This window comes from Pogoniulus pusillus, chromosome 11 (assembly GCF_015220805.1).
Source record: "Pogoniulus pusillus isolate bPogPus1 chromosome 11, bPogPus1.pri, whole genome shotgun sequence".
Classification (NCBI taxonomy): Eukaryota; Metazoa; Chordata; class Aves; order Piciformes; family Lybiidae; genus Pogoniulus; species Pogoniulus pusillus.
The window spans coordinates 15,162,985-15,177,178 of NC_087274.1; the positions used below are offsets into that span (position 1 = coordinate 15,162,985).

A 14,194-nucleotide genomic window follows, 5' to 3' on the forward strand; every position below is an offset into this window, starting at 1 on the left:
CCTGTGTGCCCTGAGCTGGATTGTGTGGTCCTGCTCTGGCAGGGGCGTTGGACTCTATGATCTCTTTGGGTCCCTTCCACACCTTGTGAGCCTGTGATCCTGTGATCTAGACCCATACAGATGCCTGCCCAGACCCCAGCCAGACCCTGCTCACCTTCCCAAAAGCAGAGGGAGGCAGCTTGCAGGGTCAAGGATTCTTCAGGGCAAGGTTGCTCACCTCTGGTGGGTGCAGGAGTTGTATGCTTAAAGAGCCTCTTGTTGTAGGCAGCCAACATCTCATCCTGTGACTGAAAGCACAGAGGCAACAGCCCCAAGATTATCAACACCACTCCCCAGAGCTCTGCCCTGTTGCTTCCAGACCCTCAGCCCCTTGAAGCTGCTGTCTGGTCCCCTGACAAGCTGTCTGAATAACCAGTGCTGGCGATGTCTTTATTTGTTTTGCAGACTAATGCAAGCTGCAGCATCCTCATAGCTCCTCCAAAAGCCTTGGTAAATGACTCGGTTGTGCCCCTGTCCCCCTCGAGCAGCACGGCGGCCGGGCCATGCCCCTAGCACGCTCCCAGTGCCAGTCTCCACAGCGAGCAGGGCTGCAGAAGGCAACTCTCTTTTGCTAGCTTCTTCTCCTCATGCACACTGTTGTGTTCTGCTTCTGACCCAACCATGACTGCTCACCGGGGCATGGCACAGCACCACTGCCTTGGCTGTGTGTCGCTTTCCAGCTGTCAGGAGCAGCCAGGTGCCTTCTGTGTCTGCTGGGCTTCACTGGGGTTGTGGAGGTTGCCCATCAAAAAGCCAACTCAGAAGGCCCTTGAACATTCCCTGGCTGTCTCCAGTCTTCTCTTCATCTTCCCCTAGATGGTTGACATGGCACTCTGAGATGAAAATGATCAGGGAGTTGGAGCATCTCTGCTACAAGGACAGGGTGAGGGAGCCAGGGGTGTTCAGCCTGGAGAAGAGAAGGCTCCAAGGAGACCATGGAGCAGCCTGCCAGTGTCTGGTGGGGGCTACAAGAAGGCTGCAGAGGAACCGTTCCCAAAGGCCTGCAGGGACAGGCTAAGGAGCAATGGTTTGAAATGAGAGCAGAGCAGATTTAGATTGGATGTGAGGAACAAGTTCTGCACCAGGAGGGTGCTGGAGCACTGCAACAGGTTGCCCAAGGAGCTGGTTGGGGCCCATCCCTGGAGACATTCAAAGTGAAGCTCAACAGGGCTGTGGGCAACCTGATCTAGTGGAGGCTATCCCTGGTGACTGCAGGATGACCTCTGGGGCTCCCTTCCAACCCAGACCATTCTATGGTTTAATGGCCGTGGTGGTTTTAGGTTGATGGTTGGACTCTATGATCTTAGAGGTCTTTTCCAGCTGAAATGATTCTATGACCTCTATGATAAAAAAAAAAAAGATCTGCCCTTATTTGATCCCATTCCAAAGATGGAAAGGGAATTCCTATTGCCAGGCAGAGCCATAGCAGGCTGAGGTTGTGGGTCCCCACAGGAACAGTTGCTTTGATTTTGACTGCTTCCACAGCAAGAACAACATTTTTTGCAGGATCTGCAAAACATTAACCCCTTCACCATGCAAATTCTGCTCTGGTTGCTGCTGAATGAGGCCAAACAAGGAGATGTGCAAGGTTCCCTGTGACTCCAGTAAAGATTGCCCCATGAGACTGGCATTAACTGGTCCAAGGGCCAGGGATCATTGGCCTTTAATCAAGAGCCCTTCTGGCATAATCCTCCTTGGTGTCAGGAGGTGCTGAGGACATGGTCCCTGGCTGAGCAGCTGCCTGCCCAGGGTGACCCCTGGAAAGGAGACAGGAGGGGTGCACAGTGAGCAATGGAAGGGTTGTCAGAGATGGAAGAGGGGTGAAGCACCACAGCCTCAGGGCCTTGCCTTGGCATACCCTCAGTGGAGGAGGTACCCACCATGACCCCAGGAAGCAAGGCAGGTCTTGGCAGTTTTCCTGCTGGCCTCAAGGTTCAATCACCTGCAGGTTTTACTTGCAGAAGTCTCCTCTCAGTTTGTTGCTTTCCCCAGATCCATCTTGTGAGGCTGTGGTGCCTCTCGGGAACCTGTGGGAAGCACTCCAGGGAAAAGCCAACCTCCTCTCTCTGATGTGTCCTCCGGAGCACTACACTTCAAAGCCTGCACCCCACCCCTGCCCATGTGCCTCCCGCACTCCCCATGCTCTCCATCCCCCCCTGCTCTCTCGCCATGGATTTCCCGGAGCGTGGGATCTCCCGGAGCTTCCCCGGGTTATTTTTAGCCAGGGCAATAAAGAGAGGGTTAGTTTGTGGTGCTATTTTTATAGCACTCATTGAAATGCTGCCGCTGAATATCCGGGTGGCTGCTGGCTTCCGCCGCCGTGCTGACTGCTGCTCTCTCTTTCCCGTTGCAGCCCTGAAAAGCCCATCCACATTCCATGAGCAGCGAAAAAGCCTGGAGCGAGCCAAGGTAACTCCTGCAGCCAGCCCCGCGGGGCAACTCGGGGGCTTGCTTTGCATGCATGGCAGGGTTTGAAAGCACCTTCCACCGACATCCCCTCCTCTGGCATGCTCTCTTCGGGCCCTGAGGCTAAGGATGAGGGTCAGGGCATTTCGCCGGGGCCAAGCCAGAGTTCACAGTGCTTTGGAGCAGCCTCTCCAAGCAGGGAAGGTCTGAAAGAGCAGAGGGGCTCTCTGTGCCTCGAGCTGTACCACAGTCCCTGGGCTTTGGGTGAGGCTGCGGGCAGGGCATAGCTCAGCATGGCATTGACAGTTCCTCCCGGCTGCCGTCCCACCGGCTGAGGTGTTGTTTTCCTCTCCGGGCCAGGTCCACAGCCTGCTCCTTGCTGTCCTGGCTGCTCTCCGCTCCTGCTCAAGCCAGCGGGGTTAGAGCAAGGCCAGCAGCAAAGGACCTTAACTGCTTAGCAAGTGTGCGAGAGGAAGGCAGCTCCTTTGTCACCTGCAGAGAGTCCCCAGAGAGCTCACAACTTGCCATCAGGCAGGAGCTGGCTTTCAGCCTGGCCATTAGGACAGACGATGCCCAGGGGGCTAAGCGGGTCGGGCTGCCTCAGCCCCTTTGTCTGACTGTCCTCAGGCTTCCCTCACTATTGCTGAAGGCAGAGATAAGCTAAGTAGCCATTTCCAGAACACATCCAAACCCCCAGACGCCATCACCTTCTGGGCAGTGACACTGCCCTGCCAGCAGTGTCACCACCAGGCAGCAGCACCCACCAGGCAGCCTTGCCCAGGCTGGAGGCATGTCCGGGGAAAAAGCAACAATCAGTCCTGCATGTTTGGCTTGAGCACAGGAGTTTTACTTCATCAATCTGGTAAACACACCTGGAGCCACACGAGAAAGGAACTTTCTAGGGAAGGATGATCGTGAAAGGTGGAGAAGTGCTCTGCTGAACTTAAACACACTCCAAACCACTTGCCCCGAGTCTCCCGCGGTGACTAACTGCTGGAGCGAGACACACAGACTAGGACCCTGAAAAATGAGTGTGCTTGGGAAGCTCCCAGCCCTCCAGTGTCCCTCAGGGCCATATTTTACAGTCTGAGTATACATTCGTGTCTCTTTGCCGTGCTTTTCAAAAGCCTCCCCTGGCCAGTTGCCTAGGGGAAGGGGAAGGATGTTCTATCACAGTATTATCAGGGTTGAAAGAGACCTCACAGATCATCAAGTCCAACCCTTTACCACAGAGCTCTAAGGCTAGACCATGGCACCAAGTGCCACGTCCAATTTTGCCTTGAACAGCCCCAGATGGTCTAGACTGGCCCAGCCTGCAGACAGCTCCAGAGCACGCTGCTGGGGACACCAAGGAGCACAGCCCACAGCAAAGCTGTGATAGGGACACAATAGTGACTCCTCCCAGACCATCACTCGGTGGCCTTTGTTGCTTACTCTACAGCTACCTGAAGGGACGTTGTGGAGAGGCTGCTGCAGATCTCTTCTCACAGGTAGTTGGAGATAGAACGAGGGGGAATGGCCTCAAGCTGAGCCTGGGGAGGTCTAGATTGGACATTAGGAAAAAGCTTTTCACTAAGAGAGTGGTCAGGGACTGGAATGAGCTGCCCAGGGAGGTGGAGTCATCCACCCTGGATGTGTTTAAGAATCGTTTGGATGTGGTGCTCAGGGATATGGCTCAAGGTGAATCTTGTAGAGTAGGGCTCTAGATTGGACTTGGTGCTCTTGAGGGGCTTTGCCCGCCTGGATGGTTCTGTGATTAGCTAATATTCCTCCAAACCGATGTTTTGCAAACAGAAGGCAGACAACAAGAACCACTTCCACGTGTTTGGAAAGCTCTTCTGTTTCACTGTTGCTAAAAAAAACCCAACACATCTGAAGTTTCTCCTCCCTTGTTTGCTCCCTGGTGACACACGTGCAGCTTGTAAGCAGCAAAGGGCGAAAGGACCTGAAACCACAGCAGAGGGTAAATGCTGTGCAGTGCCACAGCTGTGGGACAGCAAGTCAGGCTTAGCCCAAGTCAGAACCACGATCAGCTGGGAGAGCATGAGGTGAATTTAACTGCGCTCAGGTGCAGGCAGCAGCGTGCTCTGACCTGGCACAGGAACCAGGCAAACCCTCGTGGCCCCAGCAAGGGATTGTGTTGGTGGAAACAAGCTGGGGAAAAATACCGGTGGAAGGAATTGCAAAGCCTTCAGTAAATGAAGTGTCTATTGTTTGTTTAAACACGTCGCGGTGGAGGCTGGCAGCAGGCCAGGGCAGCAGGCTTTGAAGTCAGTGTCCTATAATAGATTGCTGCCCAGAGGACAGGGGGCAGCCTGGGTCCGGGGGCAGGCTGGCTCAGCAGGGCTGCAGCACTGCACCCAGCAGACTTGGCAGGGAAGGGCTGCAGGCAACAGCTGTGGTGCCTCTGCCCCCGAGCAGAGCAGCCCCGTCTGGGTCATTTCTGACAGATGTCTGACCACTGATGGACATCCCACCCCCAGCAGCCTGCTCCAGGGCTCTCTAACCTCTGCTGGGACCGTTGCCCTGGGTCCCAACCCATGCTGCTCGCCTGGCGTTTACGGCCATCCCTTTTTCCTCTACATGCATGCACAAGCAGGAGCTGTTTGCTCTTGGAGAACCTGAAGGCATCGTTTGCATCCCATTTTCCTGTAGGATACTGATTAACCTCCTCTCCCTTCAGCTCTCCTCATCTCTGGCTCAGTAATGATTTCTGTAGCCATCACCCAGCCCTTCCCACAAATCCTTTCAGATGCAGGGCACAGAATGAGACATTGCTAATCCTAGGGCCCATCCTTCACTGTGTCTCCTAGAAATGTGCTTGCTGGTCTGGGGACGTGGTTCAGCTGCTGCTCACTACGTTCTCCAGAGTCTTTTAGACCATTTTTCCACCTTCTGCTTAAGAAGTAGTTAATTTCTGCCTATGAAGTGACTGACTTCTGCCCAACTCCACTGCCCAGTGACCACTACAGAGGTATCTCTAGCAGATTTAGTCCTTATCCAACCCAGCGCTTACTCAACTGGCTTAGCTGTGGCTGTGATCTGAACAGAGTCCTTTCCAAATGTCCTTCCTGAAAGGTTATCAAAAGTATTTCAGATCATTCCCTAAGTTTCTCCAGAAATGTGCTGTTAGCCTTGGCTGTTTCAGAGCTAAGGAATGTGTCTGCTGCTGTCCGAGGCAGAATGGGTGAGGAAAACAGGTAGGAAATATTGCTGTGCAGCAGGATTGGATTTATTCTTCTGTTCAGGCTGTGAGCCCTTCCTGACTCCCCTGGTGACCCACAGATAGGCTCCTTTTTTCATGTTAGTCTTACCCAGACCAAATTTCTCTGGCTTGCAGATGAGGAAAGCTGTGTGAGATAGTGGCAGAGTCAAGCTACATGGGACCCATTCCTCTGTCAGGAGTTTGTCATCTCTCTGTGCGTGGAGATCAGGTCTGATGTGGTTTGTCCTTGATGAGTCCATTCTGGCTGTGACACGTCCTTGGCACCTTCAAAATCCATGTAGATGGAGTACTTAGTTCAGTACCTTGATGATTACTTCAGAACTGTCTGTTTGCTTCTCCCCACCTCTTCCAGAGCATCTCCCTTGTCCAGTTTCCTGGCGCCTCACAGGTAGCTGCCATCACTCCAGCCTTGTGCTTCTCAAGCTGGGAACATTTAATTCATCTGAGTGTTCTCCAACCTGTTCTCCAGCCTGGAGCTTCTTTTTCTTTGTTGCTGAAGGTTCTTGGCTTCCCCACCTGACTGATAAACATCACTGATCTTTGCAGTGAGGGTGGTCTCAAAAGGCATTCAGTCCTGTAGCCATGCTAGCAGCATGCACAACTCTTTCTTCTCTTCATAGAAGACAAACAGCACTTTCCACTGCCTTGTCCCAGCCTCAGAAGTCCTTACAAAATCTTCTTCTCATCATCCTCTGCATATTGTACTGATAGTTTTCCACTTTTGCTCCAGCTGCTTGCACTATTCTCTTATATTTATCCTTCAGATTTTATCCTCTTTGCCCCTGCACAGTTCTTGGTACTATTTTTTCTGTCGTCTGAACTCAGCAAACAGCTAAAAATGTGTCCAGGTTGTGCTCCAGCTCCTCTTTACCAGGAGAGAATCTTTGAATGTGTGTTCTCATGGTCAGCTACCCTCAGCACTGACTTGCTTGGCCTAAAGGTTGGCATTATTGTACTCTGGATGCCATTCTGCTCCTAAAGGCATGAGGCAGTTGGCATAAGGCTCCAGGACCATGTTCATCACGAGCTCAGCTGCAGTGATTTTCAGAGTGGATTCCCAAGCTCACATCATAACTATGGTGAGGAATCAGGGAGCTCAAGAGCTGCAAGTCTGCAGCTAAACCTTGTGGTTGATCAGGGTAAAGAGGCTGGTTATCTTCACGACTTGCTCAGGCTCATATCTCACCTCCCTATGCCAGTCTTCCCACAGAAGTTGCCTGGTGCAGCTCTCAGAGGTGACCTGGTATGCTAAACTAGGAGCAGATCCACCATCCCCCATGATTAAGTCTCGTTCTTCCACAAGCTCTCAGAATGCTTCAGGCTCCAGAAGCCCAAAGCATATTGGTAAAGACCCAGCTTAGGAGTGGCCTTAGTGACCAGCCAGCAGCTCCATGCACATTGGTCCCTTCTGAAGAACTTCTGCCAAAGAACAAGCAGTGAGGGAGCTCAGGCTCACTCAGCCCAGCATGTAACAACTCCAGAAGAGCTGCAGGACAGCAGAGGGACAGATGCTCTCTGTACCTTCCTGCTGCTCTAGCCAGGTAACTCTCTGCATTTGTGTTCTGCAGACTGAAGATTATCTCAAGCACAAGATCAGAAGCAGGCCTGAGCGATCAGACCTGGTCAATATGCACATTTTACAAGGTAAGACTGCCTGAGCTTCTCCCACTCCTTCAGTCTCCTGCCCTGCAACTTGTGTCCCTTCTGCCACACTTGGGTTCCCTTCAGGGATCTCATCACTGTCAGGAGAGGCAGATGCAGAGGGGACATTTGTATGGAATTCAGCCCAGACCTGGTCTTCAGGAGGCAGGACACACATTTATTCCCTGGCAGAAGCAGGCCCAAGGCCATCCAATCTTTCTGCCAGCTCTGGCAGGGACCAGTCTAAGATACTCTGGAGGACGATGGGGTACAGGACAGCTGTGAGAGAGGACTCTGTTAGAGATGCCAACATCTGATCCTCATGAAAAGCATACCCAAAGCAGTCCAGGGCACTGAAGCCTCTGTAGCAGGTGGTTGCAACAGCCTCCAAAGGTGCACACCTTTCATTTTGTCATGATTCTGGATATCCTAAGTGACAATTCATGGTGGTGCAGCCATTGACCCCAGCATAGCCACAAGCAATGCGTGAGCCACAGCAGCTCTCCCCTTTCCCAGCCAGAAAGTTGGCCCAGCTCCACTGCATCCCATCACAGACAGCAGAGCACTGCAGTGTCCCTCCTTATCTCCAGAGATAAGGAGCTCCTTAGAGACAGGGAGGATGTGCAGCCTCTCTCCTCAGCTCCTGCCAGTCGCCTGGAAGAAGCATCTCATTCTGGCAGCTGCAAATGCTGGCCTCTGCTCTCAGGAGGATGAAGTCCCTGATCCTTTCTCCTCTGGCACGCAGGAGGGCTGAGACAGGGGCCCACGCTGGGTTAGTGGCACTGCCTTGCTTTTCCTTGTGTCTCCATCCTGACAGGAGAGCAGTGGTGCAGTCCTAGCACCATTGCCTATTCAACTGGTAGAAGGTCTCTTTTCCTTAGGTTAAACAATAGAAGCAACATCACTGGAGCTGAGGTCCCAGGGTTGTAAGCCAGATGTGCAGGAAGCTGCAGTCAGCAGGCAGAGGAGAGGTGGAGCAGAGGCTGTGTGCTGAGCAAGCTGGCAGTGCCCCACATACACCTCCTGGCACAGCAGGAGGCTCTGTGTTTCATGGAGGTGTGCTCTGGCCTGTCATGGACTTATCTGTGCATAACAGTACCCAGAAATGATTGAAAGTGTCCATCTGAGACACATCTAAGTGCCTTACAGGCACAGCTTCTGCCACTGCCCACCTCGAGGGGCTCTCCCTCCCCATGTGCTCACTGCCCTCTGTGGTGTGAGGACAGAAGTGACTCCGGATCACCGCTTCTGGCCTCCTACAGACAAACTGTGACCACTACCGAGCCCTGCAGCTTTTGCTGCCTGCAGTGTCTCTTCTGGGAGAGTGCCCTCTCCTTGAAGACAGATGGCAGCCCTTCTTGCTGTAGACCCTGAGGGTGTGGACAGCCTAGTCTGGAATCCTGCTCCCTCGTTGCTCACACCTGAACCACCAGAGGAGACAGATCAGCTGTGTCCAGGACGTCTTTCTGTGTAGTTGGCTACTCTTTTGTCACCACTCAGTAACTGGGGACTTCTGTGCTGGCTTTGGCAGGGCTCAGCTTGCAGATCTAGCTGCCTTCATGATGTTCCTCTGCAGCTTGCTTTTTGCTCTGAAGGCCTGCAGTACTGTCCTTGTGCCACCTTCAAACATCCACTCCCAAAGACTCAGCTTGTGATCTTCCAGAGTAAACCATTTACCCCAGCTGCCAAACATCATTAATGGTTCTTTTCTCCTGCTGTTCTCAGAAGCAGGGGTCCATCTGAATTAGCTCACAAGGACCAAAGGGTGCCTGGTAGGCAGAAGCTGGAGTTTACTTTTGGCTTATTAGTGAAGTTTCCATTGCAGATCATTCCTGGACTCTGGATGCAGGCTGGGTTTACGAGCCTAGGCTGTTAAACAAGGGATCTTGCTTGGCAATGGAGAAGCTAGGCTTAAGGCTCTGAGGAAGACCTATGTCCCAACAACCCTCTCCAGTTCAGCATCCTGCCTCCCAGCCCCAGAGCAGCTCCTGCTGTGCACTGAGCCATGCTTAGGCTTTGGCTGCAGCCCAGAGAGGCTGAGGTGAAGAGGAAGTACATCCTCACCGAGCACTGTGCTGGCAGACACCTCAGGTCCTCATCTGATGCCTTCCATTTGGCCTTCCAGACTCAGCTGCAGAGGGGTCCATTCAGTCTACCCAGATGAAGCTGAAGAGAGCCAGGCTGGCAGATGATCTCAACGAAAAGATTGCTCTCAGGCCGGGGCCCTTGGAGCTGGTGGAGAAGAACATCATTCCTGTCGACTCCTCTGTCAAGGAGGCCATCAAAGGTAGAGCAGGTGACCCTCTTGCGTTGTGTGGGTGGCATTGGGCATGGCGAGGTTATGAGGATGGTACCACAGTGACTGCAGGGAGTCAGCAGCCTGCACTTAAATGCTGCATTTATTGCTTGCAGCTTGTGATTTTCACAGTCCAGCACAGCCTGGCCTGCCTCGCCAGAACTATGAAAAAAGACCTCTCCACTGAGAGCAATGACCAAAGCTGAATTGATCAGCCAGGTCTCCTCAGAAAGGAGGCTTGCAGGATGTAAGGAGACAGGACACTGCTTCTTCCCTCTCGTGGGAAAGGACCTGGGTACACACCTGTGGTTGAGGCCAGCCTGGATTCTCCCATCTGCCAAGCTTTTCCTTCCCCGTAGGTGGGGTGATGTGGATCAGTTCAGCCTGGAAAAGAGAGACCTTAGAGAAGCCTTCCAGTACCTGAAGAGGGCTACAGGAGAGCTGGAGAGGGGCTTTTGACAAGGTCTGGGAGTGCCAGGATGAGGGACAATGGCTTTGAGCTGGGAGAGGGGAGTCTGAGAGTGGAGATGAGGAAGAGACTGTTGAGAGTGAGGATGCAGAGAGACCGGCACAGATTGCCCAGGGAGGCTGTGGATGTGCCCTGCCTGGAGGTGTTCAAGCCCAGGTTGGATGAAGCCTTGAGCAAGCTGTGCTGGTGGGAGGTGTCCCTGCTCATGGCAAGGGGTTGGAACCCAAACTATTCTGTGACTCTGTGAGGCTGAGGTTCCCCATTTCCCACTGCTGCTAGTGGTGTGCATGGCCATCATGGGATGGGGAAGTGCTAGGCTGATGAGAGTCCCCCAAAGCAGGGCACACTCTATCCACCAGTACCTAGCACCTGACTTATGCTCAGGCTTGGCTCTTCCCTATCACCTACCCTCAGCCAGAGGAGGGAGGCAGAATCCTCCACAGTTATTTCCCCCTGGCTGCTGCAGGAGGCTGCTGTGGGAGCTCACACAAAGCAGAAAGTGACTTAGATTTCACCAGGATCTGAAAGCAGGAGCAGGAAAGGCAGCAGGGTCATAGAGTCAATGAATATTTTGGGTTGGAAGGCCCTTGAAAGGTCATCTAGTCTAAGGCCCTGCATTCAGCAGGGACATCTGCAACTAGAACAGGTTGCTTAGAGCCCAGGCGACCTCACCTGGAATGTTTCTGGGAATGGGGCACCTACCAGGACTGGATTTGGACTCTTTAAGTACACAGAGCAGCCAGGGACTTGCAGCCCTCTCTTCCATGGCTCAGTTCTGGCACTCCATCAGCACTTGGATTTGAACCATCCAATCATACTCCCACTGCTCCAAATCCCAAAATGGAGTCTTCACTGTTTTTGGGAAAGGAGACTTGCCTGTGGCAGCATCCTACAGTGCCAAGACAACAGGCTGTAATTTTGAACCCTGGGGCCATCTCTACGAGTCCCAATTGCCCTTGGGTCTTAGTGAGGCACAGAGAGATGCTCTGCCCCTTGGGAACTGCTGTTCTGCTGCTATTGATTCCTCAACCCATGGAACAATCTCACGTGAAGTGCCTGTTCTGGGGCTCTGAGCATGCTGGGGACAGTGGCAGGAGTCTGGGACAGGGAGAGTCTTTGAACAGCAGGAGCGATGCCAGAAGTGGGAACTGAAAGAGGAAAACTTTGATTTTCTTTTCATCTCAGAAAGCAGCACAAATGCCATTAGATATTCCAGGCTCAGACACTGCTCTGTCCTGCTCCTGCTCTGAGTGTCCCTTCTGTGGAGTGTACATAGCATTCAGAGAGAGACTTCTCCAGCCTGGCCCTTGAGCTGCTCCATTTGCAGCGTCTCGCAGCTTTCATCTTTGAAGGTGAAATGTTCCAGGACTCTGCCTGAAGAGGAATTTTTAAGGAGAGTTCAAGTATAATCTCCCCAGGCACTTAGTGAGGGAGGGAACACTGGAAAAAAAAATTATAGTCCCCCCTATTTAGCAGCATCTGAGGCAGTCTGAGCACAACTTTATCCACGAGCTGGGGCTTGGAGGCTGGGCCAACGCGTTTGAAGTTTGAGCGGAGTTTCTCTCCAGCTGCCTTGTCAGGAGCTGGTGGTAAACAGACATTTACAGGACATAATTGTTAAAACAAAAAGTCTGACTTCAAATGTTTGGTCCAACTTTAAATTTCTCCCTTTTGCAGCGTCCTCCTAACACGCTGCTGAGGGAAAAATGTCCCCTGGAAGCCAGTTTTATCCCATTTAGGGCGAAACACGCAGCACGTTAGAGTCAAACATGAAGTTGCTTGGTGCTGTTGGGTGCCATGGGAAGAATACGGTGCAACTGCACCAGGAACGTGGGCCCAGCTGACAAGAGTTCTGCAGAAGAAAAGTCCCACGCTGGAGGATCCTCCAGCTGCCTTTTGGAGTCTTGCAGAGGTGCCCGGTGGTGCTGCCAGTTTGGGGTGCAGGGCCGAGTGGTGAGGAGCGGCGGCCACTTCAGAGCGTTAAGCCTTTTGTTTTTGCAATACCAGAAAGATGACAGGGTTTAAAATCATTTTACTTTAACCTTGGAATCTCAACTGTTTATACAGTGGAAAGTTCAGCTGACGTGTTCCTCTAATCACCTCCGGCAGGGTGAGCAGACAGTGCCAGACCCCAACCAAAAGCCCTAACGGCCCAGTGACAGGAGGCTGCCAGTGCCCTGCATAGCTGAGCAGTGATATAAGAACCCTTTTTTACCGGGTCCTTGTCATCACTTTGTCCAATACGCTTGAGAGGACAATACCCAGTGCCTTAGGAACAGCACCGTGCTGCCTGAGATTACAGCAGAGACAAGGGATAGTGAAACAATAGGGTCAGCCCCGGGCTGGGCGAGAGCAGGACAGATAAGGGCAGCATTCCCCACCCAGCACAGCCCCTGGTATCAGGCAGCAGGATGCAGCACATTCCTGTCGTGCTTCAGGCTGCTGCTGTGTCCTGAAGGTCCCTTGGGCTCCTGGCTGTGGCACCACTCAAGGGACGAATGCCAGTGCCGTGGATGCCTTGCAGCCACGCAGGTGCGCCTTGCTTGATGTCGTTTTTCCCGGGGGACGATGCCCACGCTGATCTGCGGACCTGGGGACAGCTCCTACCCAGCCTAGCTGTGGTGCAGGGTTCCAGGTCCTCGGGGAAGACCTGGCCTGGCTGCCGCCTCTGGCAGGGAGGGGACGGGCCCCATTTGCAGGGTCAGATACGGAGCTCCCTGCCCTGCGGAGCAGGGAGAAGGGGGCTCCAGAGGGTGCAGCTGATCTCACATCCCCACCCCCGTATGGTGGCTGGGCAGCAGCTCGGGGCAAGCAGCCAGAGCCCCCTGTTTCCTGGCCCGCCCTGGCACCGTGAGCTGGAGCTAGTGGAGATAACCCTTATCTGTCCGATAGGGGCGGGGGTCGCTGCAGGGGGGTGCGTGTCGGTGAGAAGGAGCACATTGCTCCGCCAGCAGCGGGGACAGGTGGAAGTTTGTCCCTAGGCCCTTCCTACTTCCCCATTTGTCACCTCGCTATCGGCGTGCCAGGCTGCCTGACGAATGCCAGACGTGAGCACGCCGAGATTACAGGCATGGTCGCACTGCTCCTTCCTCAGCCCCCACCTGCAGCTCTCCCCAGGCTCGCAGGAGACCTTTTCTCTTTCAGCTTCTTATCTGTCGGCAGGACCCGGGGCTCAAGAGCTCCTGCCCCTCTCGCTAGGAGACAGCATGGGGGGAGCAGCAGGTTGGGGTTGTCTGGGAGGCAGTGGTGGGAGAGAGGGAGCACATCGTGTGGGTGAAGCTTGTGGACAGAGACAGGACCTAGAAGCCTCTGTCCATCTGCAGCCAGGTCCAGCCTTGCTGGCTGTTGTGCCATGAACAGATGGGTCACTCTGTGGGTGGATTTCAACCCTTCTGCTGAGGATAGGGCCCCATGGGTAGTGTAGGTGCCCAGCTGATGGAGGGGGTGACTCTCACACCCTTTCCACATCTCAGCCCACTAGTGGGGCAGAGCCACTCCTGCACCAGCCTCCCCTGGCTGCAAGAAGCCTCCTGCCCTGGCTGGCCAGGCTTCTCAGATGTCTCCTCTCTGCTTCTCACAAGAAGTATGCTCCATGGCATGTGCCACCTCCGCTCCCACCAGCCTTGGGCACAGGGTCACAGCTAGCTGCTGCCTCTGTGCATGTCTGGGCTCAGGAGGAGGTGTCTGAGCTCTCTGAGCACTACATCCTTTGCCCACAGCCGGGTCTGAACAAGTGGGTGCAGGCACAGTGACATCCCGTGGGGCTCACTCTTGTCCCTCCCACTGCCTCAGTGCCCTGACCGTGTCCCCTCTCCTCTGGCAGGCACCCAGGTCAGCTTCCCCAAGCCTGCCGATGCCTTCGCCTTCGATGAGGACAGCAGCAACGATGGACTGTCCCCGGAGCAGGCCCGCGGCCAGGACTCCCCGGGTGCCACCGAGCCGGCAGTGGGCACCAAGGTCCCGGAGCCAGCCCCCACCGGACCACCACAGGTCAGGCTCGGGCACCGGCGCCATGCGAGTCTGGGGGGTGAGGGGGTGCGAGGTGTCCCCGTGTCCCTGGCGGTGGGTTCGGCGTCCCCGCGTCTGGGGGCGATGCGAGGTGTCCCTGCGGGGAAGG

At 54.1% G+C, this 14,194-nt stretch overlaps 1 protein-coding gene across 1 annotated transcript in view; it reads left to right on the top strand.

Annotated features, from left to right (window-relative positions):
* The window catches only part of MYOCD (myocardin), a 35,618-nt gene that overhangs the window by 13,509 nt on the left and 7,915 nt on the right, over nucleotides 1-14,194 (top strand). The window contains exons 3-6 of the mRNA XM_064151167.1: nucleotides 2,393-2,448; nucleotides 7,240-7,315; nucleotides 9,438-9,599; nucleotides 13,901-14,067. Coding sequence (XP_064007237.1) covers nucleotides 2,393-2,448; nucleotides 7,240-7,315; nucleotides 9,438-9,599; nucleotides 13,901-14,067 — 461 coding nt within the window. The remainder of the gene's footprint in view (nucleotides 1-2,392; nucleotides 2,449-7,239; nucleotides 7,316-9,437; nucleotides 9,600-13,900; nucleotides 14,068-14,194) is intronic.